This window comes from Cervus elaphus, chromosome X (assembly GCF_910594005.1).
Source record: "Cervus elaphus chromosome X, mCerEla1.1, whole genome shotgun sequence".
Taxonomy (NCBI): Eukaryota; Metazoa; Chordata; class Mammalia; order Artiodactyla; family Cervidae; genus Cervus; species Cervus elaphus.
The window spans coordinates 52,943,668-52,958,510 of NC_057848.1; the positions used below are offsets into that span (position 1 = coordinate 52,943,668).

Here is a 14,843-nt window from a genome sequence, read left to right on the forward strand (position 1 = left end):
AGTCCCCTATGATGAAAAGAATATCTAAAGGGTGTTAGTTCTAAAAGGTCTTGTAGGTCTTCATAGAACCATTCAGCTTCAGTTTCTTCCGCATTCCTGGTCGGGGCATAGACTTGGATTACTGTGATACTGAATGATTTGCCTTGGAAACGAACAGAGATCATTCTGTCGTTTTTGAGATTGCATCCAAGTACTGCATTTCGGACTCCTTTCTTTACTATGATGGCTACTCCATTTCTTCTAAGGAGTTCTTGCCCACAGTAGTCGATATAATGGTCATCTGAGTTAAATTCACCCATTCCAGTCCGTTTTAGTTCGCTTATTCCTAAAATGTCAGTGTTCACTCTTGCCATCTCCTGTTTGACCACTTCCAATTTGCCTTGATTCGTGGACCTAACATTCCAGGTTCCTATGCAGTATTGCTCTTTTCAGCATCAGACTTTACTTCCATCACCAGTCATGTCCACAACTGGCTGTTGTTTTCGCTTTTCGTCTGCTGCACCCAGCGCCCTTGCCTATGCGGCAGGCCACTGTTGACCCGTACCTTCGCAGGAAACACTCAGACCCAGTTCTGGCTCAGTCTCTGTGGGGTCTCTGGGTCCTGGTGTGCACAAGGTTTGTTTGAGCCCTCTGAGCATCTGTGGCAAGTAAGGGGTTTGATTCTAAACGCAATTTTGCCCCTCCTATTGTCTTGCTGGGGCTTCTCCTTTGCCCTTTGACGTGGGGTATCTTTTTTTTGTGGGACCCAACATTCTCCTGTTGATGCTTGTTCAGTAGCGAGTTGTAGTTTTGGAGTTCTCGCAAGAGAAGATGAGCACATGTCCTTCTATTCTGCCATCTTAATTAATCTCACTCTATAATGTTGGTATATATATACAATGGAATAATTATTGTACAAAGGAAGGAAATTCTGAAATAGAGTACAACATGGATTAACATTGAAACCCTGTACTAGGTGAAATAAACTAGATACAAAAGGACAAATATTGTATGATTTCACTTATATGAGATACCTAGAATTCAGATACCTAGAATTCAGATACCTAGAATTCAGAGAGACAGAAAGAACAGTGGATATTAAGGGCTGCAGGGAGAGGAGAAAGGGAAGTGATTGTTTAATGGGCTTATGTTTGAAATAATGGGAAGTTCTGGAAATGGATAGTGACTCATCCCATGTGGCAGTGGTAAAGAACATGCCTGCAATGCAGGAGAGGCAGCATGAGCCACAGGTTTGACCCCTGGGTGGAGAAGATACCCTGTAGAAGGCAATGGCCACGCACTCCAGAATTCTTGCCTGGGAAATTCCATGGACAGAGGAGCCTGGTGGGCTACAGTCCAAGTGGTTGCAAAGAGTCAGATATGACTTGGTGATTGAGCATGCATGCAATGTTGTTTGCACAACACTGTATGTACTTAATGCCACTGAAGTATTAAAATGATAAATTATATATATTTTACCATAAACAACAATGACAGCAGCAAAAATAACAAAAGGAGTCAAAATTAGACTATTTCATAGAGTTGTTGTTCAGTTGCTAAGTTGGTTGAGTTTGCTCAAATTCATATGCATTGAGTCGGTGATGTTATTTAACCATCTCATCCTCTGCCACCCCTTTCTCCTTTTGCCTTCAGTCTGCCCCAGCATCAGGGTCTTTTCCAGTGAATCGGCTCTTCGCATCAGGTGGCCAAAGTATTGGAGATTCAGCTTCAGCATCAGTCCTTCCAATGAATATTCAGGGTTGACTTCCTTTAAGATTGACTGGTTTGATCTCCTTGCAGTCCAAGGGACTCTCAAGAGTCTTCTCCAGTATCACAATTCGAAAACATCAGTTCTTTGGCACTCAGCCTTCTTTATGGTCAAACTCTTTCATCTGTCCACAACTATTGGAAAAAACATGGCTTTGACTATTTGGGATGTTTGTCTCAGAGTGCTGGGCCTAAATGAGATAATTATGTGCTGTGCTTAGCATAATGCTGGGCTTACAAATATAGTTCTAATACTTGGAACCATTTGAAGATGGAATGGGCTTCCTTAGGGATGGGATAGTGAGTGAGTCCATGCTACTGGATGTGTTTAACAGGAGGTGGATCAGACCTAAGTTTTGTATGCAAATGAATCACCTGGGGATAGTGTTTAAATACAGACTGTAATTTAAATAGGTCTTTTGTGGGGCCTGAAATTCTGCATTTCTAATAAGCCCCAGGTGATGATGAAGAAGCCTAGTGATGACATTTGAATAGCAGGGAGCTAGATGATTCTTTCGGAGAAGGCAATGGCACCCCAGTACTCTTGCCTGGAAAATCCCATGGACGGAGGAGCCTGGTAGGCTGCAGTCCACGGGGTTGCTAAGAGTCAGACACGACTGAGCGACTTCACTTTCATGTTTCACTTACATGCATTGGAGAAGGAAATGGCAACCCACTCCAGTATTCTTGCCTGGAGAATCCCAGGGACGAGGGAGCCTGGTGGGCTGCCGTCTATGGGGTCGCGACATGACTAAAGTCGGACACGACTAGAGTCGGACACGACTAAAGTGACTTAGCAGCAGATGATTCTTTAGAGTGAGGGGATGCTGGAGAAGGTCTGTGATACTCCATTAGATGGAGCATTGAATTAGATCTCTGCTGTCCATTGTGGTGGCCATATCACCATATGTAGCTATTTGAAATGTATCTTGTCTGAGATGAGTTGTGGGTGTAAAATACACAAAAACTCAGTATAAAGAAAAGAAACTGTAAGACAACTCATTAATACTTTTTATATTGATTACATTCTGAAATGATATTATTTTGGTTATATTGGGTTAAGTAAATATTGTTAAATTTTTTACAAGGGCTGTGAATAGAAGGTAATTGGGCAATAACTAGAGGGTGTCACAGGATTAGAAGAGGATTTTCTTGCTTTGGCATCCTGGAAAGAATATGAGGCTAATAAGAAAGGGAGACTTTGACTCTCCAGGATCAGCAAGGTGGGTGAGTGAGGGAGTGAGGTCTATAAGGAGGAAAGGAGGTTAAGACAAGGTTTGTGTGGCTTGTATTGTTGTTTAGTCGCTAAGTGGTATCCGACTCTGCGACCCCATGGACTACAGCACGCTGGGTTTCCCTATCCTTCACTCTTGTGCCTTGTATACAGTTATATAAATGATGGAAAGACTGGAAGGAAACATGTAGAAATGTTAACGCCATTATCTAGGTAGTGGGGATGACGTTTGCATTATATTTTTGTGAAAGTGAAAAGAAGTGTTACTCCCTTCAGTCGTGTCTGACTCTTTGCGACGCCATGGACTGTAGTCTGCCAGGCTCCTCTGTCTGTGGAATTCTCCAGACAAGAATACTGGAGTGGGTAGCCTTTCCCTTATCCAGGGGATCTTCCCGACCCAGGGATCAAACCCGGGTCTCTTGCTTTGCAGGCAGATTCTTTACCGTCTGAGCCACCAGTACTTCTTTGTCTATGTTTTTGTATTTTCCTTTTTCTTCCATAAAGATGCATAACTTTAAAAATTGGGGCAATGTAGAGGGACCAGAAATTAGAGGTAGCTTGGAACACTGACTTTAGCACATGAGGCCACCCCAGAGGAACGTGTGATAGGAGCACGCAAATCACAAGAATGATAGTATAATAAGCAAATGTGTAGGCATAGAAAGACTAGGAAGAGTTGCTCCACACTATTAAGAGGAGTATCTGTGGATATTAGGATTTCAGGTAATTTATACCATCTTTTCACTCCCAATCCAGGGATCGAACCCGGGTCTCCTGCATTGCGGGTGGATTCTTTACCAGCTGAGCCATAAGGGGAGCCCTAAATACCATCTTTTGACTTCTGTATATAATTCATTTTTTGTGTATAAAGTTTTAAAATGATTATGTACTTTTTTATAATCAGAAAACAAAGCTATTGTACTTTTGAAAAATAAGCATATTCTTTCCTCACAGAAAATAATAGTCCCACTATATCCTGTGTTGATAAAACCACATCTTAGGCTCTCGTCTTCTGCCAGCTTGGAAGAAACAAGTGGCCTATAGAACCGCCTGTGAACTGCCTATAGAGAGGGCCAAATCACGGGAAACTGGGCCTGCTACAGGCGCTGGGAATGGCCTCTGGCCAACAGCCAGCAAGAAAATGAAGCCCTGGTGGTACAGCTCCATAGAAGTGAATTCTGCAACAACCTGAGTGAGTTTGGACATGGATTCTTCCCCAGTCAAGTCTTGAGATAAAAACACACTGGCTATTTACAGGATAGGAGGCAGGCGGTCACTACAGGTGGGTCACTGCAAGATTATTGCAAAACACACAATAATCTGGAGAGAAAAGGGAGGAGGGAGTATCTTTTAGGGCTGTTTAAGAATCACTGAAACAATGGAATATTACTCAGTCATAAAAAGAATGAAATAATGCCATTTGCAGCAGCATGGATGGACCTAGAGACTGTCATACTGAATGAAGTAAGTCAGAGAAAGATAAACAGCTGATTCTTTTTTTTTTTCATTTATTTTTATTAGTTGGAGGCTAATTACTTTACAATATTGTAGTGGGTTTTGTCATACATTGACATGAATCAGCCATGGAGTTACATGTATTCCCCATCCCGATCCCCTCTCCCACCTACCTCTCTACCTGATTCCTCTGGGTCTTCCCAGTGCACCAGGCCCAAGCACTTGTCTCATGCATTCAAACAGCTGATTCTTAAACAGCCCTAAAAGACACTCCTGCCTCCCTTTTCTCTCCAGACTTTTATGAAGTGTCTTTCAAGTATTTTTTCTATTAAAAAAAAATGAGTTGCCTGTCTTTTGATTGCTGAGTTTAGGAGTTCTTTATTTATACTGGATATGAGAGTTGGTGGGATACGTGGATTAAAAGTCTCTTCTCCCAGTCTGGGATTTACCTTTTCACTCTCTTAATTGTGACTTTTAATGAAAATAAAAATGTTATCACTATTATTTATTTTTTGTTTTTCCCTCAGTTTTATTGCAATATAACTGACATAATATTGTATTAGTGATGTGAACTTCACCTCAATTAGTTAAAAAATGGGCTTCTGACTCCAAATAAAATTCTTTTTTCATTTTTTTAAGACCAGGTGTTTCTCTTGGGAGAGTATAAAGATGAAAGCACTTTTTCGTTCAACATAAGTGAGAGTTTTCAAATAGAACTATCAAAGAGCTTAATGGGTTGACTTGTGATCTATGCTTACACTCGAAGTATTCTAGCAGGGACTGGACAACTGTCTGTAATGAATATTATAGAAGGGACCTCTAAATCTCCTTCCGACTTGAAGATTCAAGGATACTATTCACTTGAATAGCTGATCTCTTGGAGAGATCAAAATTTGAACATTCCTGGAACCCACAACTACCGCATAACCCAAGACAGTGTAATCAAATTTGGGTCATGTGGTAGAGACTAATAAACAGAAAGTGATTAAAAAGTGTCCAACTTTGACAAATTAGATTTTTTAAAAATTTGCAGCTTTAGAAAAATGTTGGAAACTAAGCAAACTGCAAATGTGTTAAATAAAAGTGTGCTATATGTTTATAGTGTTGTTTCTACAGATGCTATTATAAAATTCATCTATTGTAGATCTTTTAAAATAAGTCATTTGAAAGCAATACTTCATTTAACGAAGTTTACCTAGGTGTTTGGTGAGATTAGCTGGCAGTGGCTGAGGCGACAAAAGTGCAGTACGGTCTTACAGAAAAGCTAAGAGAGTGATTCGGTCACAAGGAGAGCCATAATTCTACAAGGTTGGGCGGTCTGGATGTGAGGGACAGGCTCAGGTCACAGCTATAGCTAGACATACGGTTCATGTCACGGGAGAGAATATAGTCCTTACAATTTAGAAAGACTCTAAGCTGTAACCCGCTTAGTCTGACTGGAAGAGAGTACTTTGCTGAGATGTAAATTTAAGGGTATTCACATTTTGGAATGCATGTACAGGTTTCTCACATTATTTTTAGTAAGGAAGTTTCTGAAGATAACAAGGCTATTACTAAAGTTGAAAGCAGTGTAGCATAGTGGTTAAGAGCTTGGGCTCTTAAGTCAGAACTGAATTTGAATACCAGCTCTGCCACTCACCAAGTTACTCTCTTAACTTCTTAAGACCTCACTTTTCCTATCTATCAAAAGGGGGAAATAATAGCCCCTGTCTCATAGGGTAGTTTTGTGCACAAGAAAGCTTTCAGCACCACCCTTGGTAAGTATTCCATAGTGTCAGCTGATACTATGTGTGTTGCCTGAATAAATTTTTTAAGTGGGGGCAAAAAACCAAAATGTGAACTAAAATGAGAATGATCCTTTTGGAACAAAGGTATTCTGGACATTCATTCATTTAACAAATAATCACTTAGGGCCACGTGCTTTGCATTGACTTTTACTCAACATCTAAACCATACTATTTTGTATTCCTATGTGATTATGGATCCTTCACGCAAGAGACTTAGAAGTGTAGCCCAGTGGATAACGTAATCACCTAGGGTGATTGAAGTTGTCCCTTCTGGTTTCTGGGGGTGACTAGAGCCCAAAGCTGGTCACCAGGCCCTCTTATCATTTGCTGGCTGATTGTGAGGTCCAGATTAACTCTCGGACTCCCCTGTTAGTATTTCCACTCTTCATTTCTTTATCTAAAACTTTTTATGTTTCCCTTCTCTGCTTCTAATTTGCTCTTTCTTAACCATGCTTTGCTTCCAAATAGGAAAAGGAGTACATCAAGGCTGTATATTGTCACCCTGCTTATTTAACTTATATGCATCATGAGAAATGCTGGGCTGGAGGAAGCACAAGCTGGAATCAAGATTGCCAGGAGAAATATCAATAACCTCAGATAGGCAGATGACACCACTATGGCAGAAAGTGAAGAAGAACTAAAGAGCCTCATGATGAAAGTGAAATAGGAGAGTGAAAAAGTTGGCTTAAAGCTCAACATTCAGAAAACTAAGATCATGGCATCTGGTCCCATCCCTTTATGGCAAATAGATGGGGAAACAGTGGAAACAGTGGCTGACTTTATTTTCTTGGGCTCCAATCACCACTGCAGAGGGTGATTGAAATTAAAAGATACTTACTCCTTGGAAGGAAAGTTATGACCAACCTAGACAGCATATTAAAAAGCAGAGACATTACTTTGCCAAAAAGGTCCGTCTAGTCAAGGCTATGGTTTTTCCAGTGGTCATGTATGGATGTGAGAGTTGGACTATAAAGAAAGCTGAGCGCTGAAGAATTGATGCTTTTGAACTGTGGTGTTGGAGAAGACTCTTGAGAGTTCCTTGGACTGCAAGGAGATCCAACCAGTCCATCCTAAAGATCAGTCCTGGGAGTTCATTGGAAGGACTGATGCTGTAGCTGAAACTCCAATGCTTTGGCCACCTGATGTGAAGAGCTGACTCATTTGAAAAGACCCTGATGCTGGGAAAGATTGGGGGCAGGAGGAGAAGGGGACGACAGAGGATGAGATGGTTGGATGGCATCACCGACTCAATGGACATGGGTATGGGTAGACTCTAGCAGTTGGTGATGGACAGGGAGGCCTGGCGTGCTGCGGTTCATGGGGTGGCAAAGAGTCGGACACGACTGAGCGACTGAACTGAACTGAACTGAACTGAACTGAACCATGCTTTGAGGGCCTGGCGACCTCAGACCTGATGCTGAGGTTATTTGCTTACTGATCTTTATTTCAGTCTCGTCAGCCCCCATTTCCTCCCCCCGCCCCTCCCCTAGCTCAGGCACCCCTCTAAATACCGCTCATGCCTTTTCCCACTTTTAAGATCTTTGCCCCGCCCCCTCTCGCTCCCCCATTTCCGTACTCTGCGCGCAGGCGCCCCGCCCTCGTAGCCACCCCGCTTCTTTCCCTAGACCTTGCACGCGCGAGGTGGGTCGTGATACTGTAAGAAGGCATCACTGCACCCACGTTAGCTGCAGAAGCTGCCAAATTCTCATGCCTTAGCCTCTTGTCCCTGCACTTCCCTAAAGTCAGGTTTTCCCCTCTGGGCCTTTGCGCCGGTAGCCTGCCCGACTCCCCCGTCAAGACCCTTGTCATTTCCGCCTCTTCTTTCGCGCCTCCGTTTTTAGGCTCTGAGGGGCGGAGTTGGGATGGCGGTACCACCGTTGCCGAGGCGACAGCTTGGTTACTTCCGTTGGTATCAATGCTTCCGGGTTGGCGTTGCAGGGGCGCTTCCGACTGTGGGAGCCTCGGCTTCCCAGTCGTCCGATGAGCCCGAGCAGGTGAGGGGGAGCTCCTGGACTTCCAGGCTGGGGAGCGGGGCTGGGCCGCGCCAGGCCGCGCGGGGCCGGGCTGGCCTGGTTCCCGACCTGGGAGGGGCTTAACGGTCCTTTGATCTCTCTCTCCCCTCAGCTGAGCCCCTTCCCTGTTTTTCACTCTTCTGGCATCGGTGGTTTTACTTCTTCTTCGATTGAACCCTGCTTCCTCGACCCCCCAGGGAGGCCGCCTCATTAAGGCGCCTCCCTTCTCTCCACGAACTCGCTCTGACAGCTGAGGAACTGGCAAGATCCTGCTACCCAGAGGGTGAATGGGTATCTTTCCCGGAATAATCCTAATTTTTCTAAGGGTGAAGTTTGCAACGGCGGCCGTGATTGTAAGCGGAGTAAGCAAACACCTCCATTGTACTAGTGTGAGGGATGCTGTTGAAAGGTGCTCCCTTTCGGTTTCTATCCCCTGTCACTCCTTGAGATCAAGGCATTGAAGGCATCTATTAAAATGCAGTTCAGCTAACTGATTGGGATGACAGCCATTATGAATATGAATTAGCTTCTCAGACAAGGTAACAGCAGGGACATTTGTAGTTCTCTGTCAGTGTTTCCTTGTTTTTCTTTTTTTCAGGCCAGGGGCGCTTCAAGTCATCATCAGCTCCTCCCTCACCTTCATTCCCTACATCATCAAGTTCCTTTGTGTCTCCATTTTAGAAGTTTATCTCTAACCTTGCTGCCAACAAACATCTTGTCTGCTTTACTTCACACCATCCTAAGCTAGTTTCCCTGCCTCTCCCGTTTGTAACGCATTGCTTGCTTCAACCCTAGTAGGCTAACTAAAATGTGGTAGATTTCCTCAGGTCACTAGTCTATTCAAAAATTTACAGTATCCCTTCCACCCTGCCACACTCACTTTGATTTCATACCTTTCAACTGACTCTGTTCCTTATCATACTGTTTGTCTGATATTGTTTCAATATAAACAATATGTAAACAATATACTGTTTCTATATAAAATAATTCTCTGTTCCAGTTGGGTTGCATTCTTCCTTCTGAGAACAAACCATACTGATGCTTGCCTCCACATGCTGTGTCTTTCTCCAAATTTGTATACCGTCTGTATACAGCCTGTTCTCCCCTTACCCTCTCCTTTACGTACACCTGTTAATATTCTGCCTGCCCTTTATCAAGGCCCACTTTAAGTTCTCTCATCTCCATAAGCTTTTCCAAATTATTCAAGCTCACGTGGATTGGTTCCTTTTCCATGCTTGTCCTTCACTTAAAGTTTGTGCTATATAGTTTAGCACTTTTTTTTTCTCTGATGAACTACTTTGATTTCTTCCACCGGATTATAAGCTCTTGAAAGGCAAGTACTGTATTTCATATAACTTTTATCCCCACACCCATCTCCTTAATTATCCAGGAAACATAAATATTGTCATGGTGTTAGAACATGTTATGTGGTTTTTTTAAAACATGGCATTTGTACCTGCAGCACGTTTGGGCATTTAGTATGCCTTCAGTAAACATTTGCTTGAGTCTCTGTTTTACCTTCTGAATCTGAGAATATCTAATGCTTACTCTTTCTTAAAGGGGAAACCAAGAAAAGCGCCTGGATTTTTCTGACCAGAGCTTTGCAGTAGTGTGACAGGATTATGTAACTTGTGTTCTAGGACATTCTTCTCACTCTTTAGGCTATCAAATTTTCCTTAGTCAGATTTCAGAATACATGTCTGCATTTTGAAGGCATTTTTCATTGGCTTCTTTACACAATAAAAATACTTAAGGTACTGTATTTCTATTTTAACTCAGATGTGGCTTCTTCTACCCATATCTGGGGATAGACCCCACAAATCAAAATCCTTTGGGGAGTATTTTACACAAGTAATTTTCTGCAACAAAAACCTAGGGAGAGAGTCTCTGAGGATCAGCAAAGTGTCATGTACAGACTGTGTAGTATTGGTCGGGTCCAGCAAGTTATCTTTCTGATTTCCCCTGTAACCTTTTAGATACAGGCTGTATACATTCATAAAGGACATCACGCTGGAACCAACCAAGTATTTAATGGATGTGTACCCAATTCTGTGTAAGCTATTTTAGGGGTTATAAAAAGTACTATGAGACCAGGTGCCAGCCTTCAGGGATCTTACCTAGTTAAGAGAGAAAATAACATGAGGCAACCAGAACATAAACCTCATCCTAGTCATTATTTGTATGCCTGAGATTTAAGATATAGAAGGGATAAATGAAGGCTCAAAAGAGCATTATACAGCTGTGGAATAGGTATGACATAACATGCATGCATGTATACAGCCTTATGTAAAAGACTTGGAGATTATAGCTGACATTTTAATGATTCAGTAGTGTGATATGACTCCCATAAAAGCGACTGCAATTTTCATCTATAGTAATTGAAGTGTAATATGGAGAACAACAAAAATTATTGGTACATTGATATGAATCAGCCATAGAGTTATATCAATGTATGACAAAACCCACTGAAATGTTGTGAAGTAATTAGCCTCCAACTAATAAAAAATAAAAAATAAAAAATAATTATTGGTAGATATTTAGCCTAAAAAATAATATGTAGGCGAAAATGGTAGCTGTCTTTAACTATTTGAAGGACTCCCCTAGGGGAGAAGAATAAATTGTTCATACTGCCTCCAAAATATGAGTGAAAACTAGAGGAAGACAGACTTTTGGCTCAGTATGAGGAAGGAATGTCTAAAATCAGACTTAAAGATGATACAGGATTTCTTCATAACAAGATTCTTTCCCTGCATTGGAGGGAAAGAAATTTTACTATCCGATGGGAGTGGGAAGATGGCAGTGGTCCCAGACTTTTAGGCTTCATGGACCAGTAAAATTGAAATGAAAGTGTGGGGAGGGGGCACAAATTAGGGTAGCCAGTCTTATTTTGCCAAATAAGAACACTAAACAAAATCAACTACCAACTATTACATTTCATATAAGAAAGGTGATTTTTGAGAAATGCTCCAGGAGTAGGAAGAACTTGATCTTTTAATAGTCCTTTAAATGAGATACATTTAGCTGAAAAAAGGCACTTGGTGCCCTTATTTTCTTTATTTCAATTCACAATTGTGAAAATTTCATTAAAGAACTACTGGGCTAACTGACCAGAGATTGTGAGTGGTCTTTCTGCTCCCTGCTGTGGCTTTGCCCCCTGCCTTTAACTGCATTAGTATTATTCTCTGAACCCTGAGTACATCTTTATTGAAAGGCTGGGTAGCAGGTAGTCAAGTCAGGCTTCTTCTATAATGAAGAGTTGAAAGAAGTTATAAAGAAAGAGCCTTGGAGAGAAGCATAGCTGCCTTTTGAAATGTTTGACTGTTTGGAGGAATCTCTAAATTAGTGAATGGAAAGGGCATTCCACCTCCCCTAAACTTAGAAAAGGGATATGCCGGTTCCTTGCTTTTCCATGTCTATCCTCTCATTGTGTGTGTCATGTGTTGCTATTATTTGTAGTCTTAAAATATGGGCATAATTGAAAATGTTGATAAGGTAGTATTTAGTACTCAAGATTCTTCTTGCAAGCTGCAGCTGATATTTAAAGTACTTATTCCTACTTGGCTTTTCAGAATTCTTTTAAACAGTTTTCCTCCAAAAGAGCTATGTATTACTGACTCTGTATGTCAGATGGACTTTCATACTATGCATGAAAGGAAGTTTCCGTAATTATTTTTGTGGCCTCTTAAACCTTTGTTTACATGTTAGGTATCCTTTCTGGAAAGCTGTTTTTCTGCGCTTAGTTACAGAGGATTCCTTGTGCGGAAACAAAACAAAACCTTGTCTCCTCTAAAAAGAGACTGTCAATTCAGTGCTAATCCCAGATTGGGTAGTAGGGGAGGTGGGCAGTAAGTATTATCTGTTAAAATATATATATTTGAGTACTTAACTATTCAAAAAATGTAATAATGGTAACTAATAGTTGTTGAATTAGGTGCCAGGTACTTTTCTAAGAGTTTTATGTGTTTTATTTAATTTTCACAACAATCCTATAATATAGTACTTATTTTTATCCCCATTTTACAATTCAGCAAACTCAGGCACACGTGGTTAAATAACTTGCCTGAGGTCACAGAATGAATAAGTGGTGGTGCCAGGATTTAAACCTAGGCAAGTCTAACTTTTCGAATCCTCATTCCTGGCCAAAGACCAGTTGAAGTTGCTTTTGAAATTCAATAGTAGACAGACCTTGAAGATCTGAAAAAGGAACATTTAAGAGAAATCTGAGAAGCCATCCTAAGAAAATAGCTTCCAGCTGGACCAGAATTTAGTAGGCAAGGCCTAGAGCAGTAGGTCTTAAAGCTTGAAAGTATCAGCATTGTTTGCAAATTTTCACATTCTTAGGCCAGACCCAGACCACCAATCAAAAACTTGCAGGAGTGAGGCCCAGCAATCTGTGTTTTAATCTGCCTTCTGGGTGATTCTGGTGCCCATTAAAATTTGAAAACCACTCTTGAGAAGGCAGAGCTGTGGGGAAAATAAAATTCCAGAGAGAAATAGCTGGGAGTGGCAGGAAAAGAAAATAGGCTGAAAAGATTGAAGGTGACAGGTCTAATGGGGGCAGGAGGGGGAGGGAGGTAAGGAGGACTGAGAGTAGAATACTTTGTTAAAGAACTCAAGCATCAGTATTTGTATTTATGTGCTTTAAAAGGACAGGGACAAGGAGATTCACTAGATGGATATATGTTAAATGTCAGAGAGAAGAGAGACATCATCCATGTTGCTGTCATTCCTCAGAGAAACAAGGAGGGTGAAAAGGTGCTTAACTTGGCCTGGGCCTAGTGGGAGGAGGTTTTGTGTAGCTGGAAAGTAGCTAGATGAAATAAAGTTTAGTGGAGAGATGAGAGGGCTAAGAATTTGAGAGGGTAGTGATGCCAGTCTGTGCTTTGCACCTGAATCAAGCTAACAGTACCATGAACTGCTTTTAGGAGATGCCTCAGCCTATGTAATTTAAACGCCAGATTCCTTCACTTGTAATTGTCCAGTTGAATGTCTAAGTTGGGTGTGTTAGATGGACTGAAACTTCTTCTTCAGGTGGGATGGGGATAAAACACTAAAGAAACTAGAGAACGTGAAGGTGCACAGGTTGACATTTGAGTGAATCGCACACTTACCCCTACGGAAAGGCAATAAAGAACACAATCATGGTCATCTATCACATAAAACAGGAGCCTTCATTTTGTGTCATTCCACTTGGTAGGGTTTTTCTCTATGTCTGTTTTGTTTGCTCTAAGTTGTGATCATACACTGACAGGTGCTCCTCACTCTTGTGCCTTGCTCTGATTTGTGTTTATTTTTAGCACCAGAAAAGTGCCACTGTAAGCCATGAGATGTCTGGTCTGAATTGGAAACCCTTTGTATATGGCGGCCTTGCCTCTATTGTTGCTGAGTTTGGTAAGAATGTGGAAACTGACATATCTGCTCCTTTAGGGTATAGATATGGTAATGTTATTTTTGGTTAAAAGTGGAGAAAAAGAAGCTTGCCCTATTTGTTTTAAAAACTGTTGTCTCATACATCAACATGGATCATCCAGAAACCAACACAATACTGTAATTATCCTTCAATTAAAAATAAGAAAAAAACTTGTCTCAATGCTATCAAGTAATATTTTCTGGGAAAGTACTACTACTGCAAGTGACGTTAAGAAAAGTCAAACTTAGGACGCTGTTTTGGTGGTTTAATTATTTAATTTGCTAGGCTTAAGAAGTATGCATGAAAATATAGAGGAGTTCGGTAAGATAGCGGTTTATGCTATATTCTTATGCTAATGGCCTTTCCTTTGTGCTAAGTTGTTCATAAATTTCTTAGTAAGTATTCAGACTCCTTTTTTTTTCAAACCTCTTTCCCATTTTGGAAGAAAATTGACCAACAAGATCAAACCAGATTCTTCTCTTTTTGATTTTAATTTTGAAGTACTTTTTAGATTGTTTTTCATTTTCCAGATTCTCTTTCCTAAATTGTTTGTTAAGTGACCCCACTAGCTTTTCTTGACTTTCTTGTCTTGAACTCTGGTGTTATGATTCAGGGTCATCAGTGACCAGAGTTGCATAATCACTGTGTTAGTTTTAGACCTTGAAATAGTCCTTGAAACATTTTGCCAATATAATGACTACTTTGTCTGTGTTGATATAATAATAAGAGAAAGAAGTTTAGTTAAAGAAATTTTCCTGCTAAACTGTGCTGGTTAGTCCTGAATTACCCAAGGAACCAGATGAGTAGGCTATTTAGTCCTATTTAGGACTTTACTATTATCTTGCATAATGCTAGAAAACTGTTTCTTATCAACAGATAAAAGAAAAACCCACAAAACTTTGTAACAGTATTTAAGAGTATGTGGAGCAGCGATCCCATGCTTTTCCTATCTTCTTTGCAAAAATTTGCGGAGATTTTATGAGGGGGAAGTGGGGAGACGAGGTGGGAGGTGGGGCAGAAGGAAGAGACAGATAATTGCCAGATTGTATGTTAAGATGAAATTAAAACAACATGTAAGTTATTTTGCATTTATAGTGTGTTAGGACTATGCTAAAGCAGTTTATTATATCATAGTCTCAGTTATACTGTGGGTCAAATCCTGCTGCCTAGATACAGTACATTTCACTTTATCATATACA

At 41.0% G+C, this 14,843-nt stretch overlaps 1 protein-coding gene across 5 annotated transcripts in view; it reads left to right on the forward strand.

Moving 5' to 3' along the window:
- Nucleotides 1-8,068: 8,068 nt before the first annotated feature.
- Nucleotides 8,069-14,843, forward strand: part of SLC25A14 (solute carrier family 25 member 14) — a 35,511-nt gene continuing 28,736 nt past the window's right edge. Inside the window, exons 1-4 of one of the 5 annotated variants that reach the window (XM_043896882.1) lie at nucleotides 8,133-8,216; nucleotides 8,347-8,596; nucleotides 8,833-9,567; nucleotides 13,532-13,625. In XM_043896882.1, the coding sequence (XP_043752817.1) occupies nucleotides 13,562-13,625 (64 nt within the window). In that variant the 5' untranslated portion in view covers nucleotides 8,133-8,216; nucleotides 8,347-8,596; nucleotides 8,833-9,567; nucleotides 13,532-13,561. Of the gene's footprint in view, nucleotides 8,217-8,346; nucleotides 8,597-8,832; nucleotides 9,568-13,531; nucleotides 13,626-14,843 lie in introns of all 5 variants that reach the window. The other 4 variants (XM_043896880.1, XM_043896881.1, XM_043896883.1 and 1 more) reach the window with 4 other exon arrangements.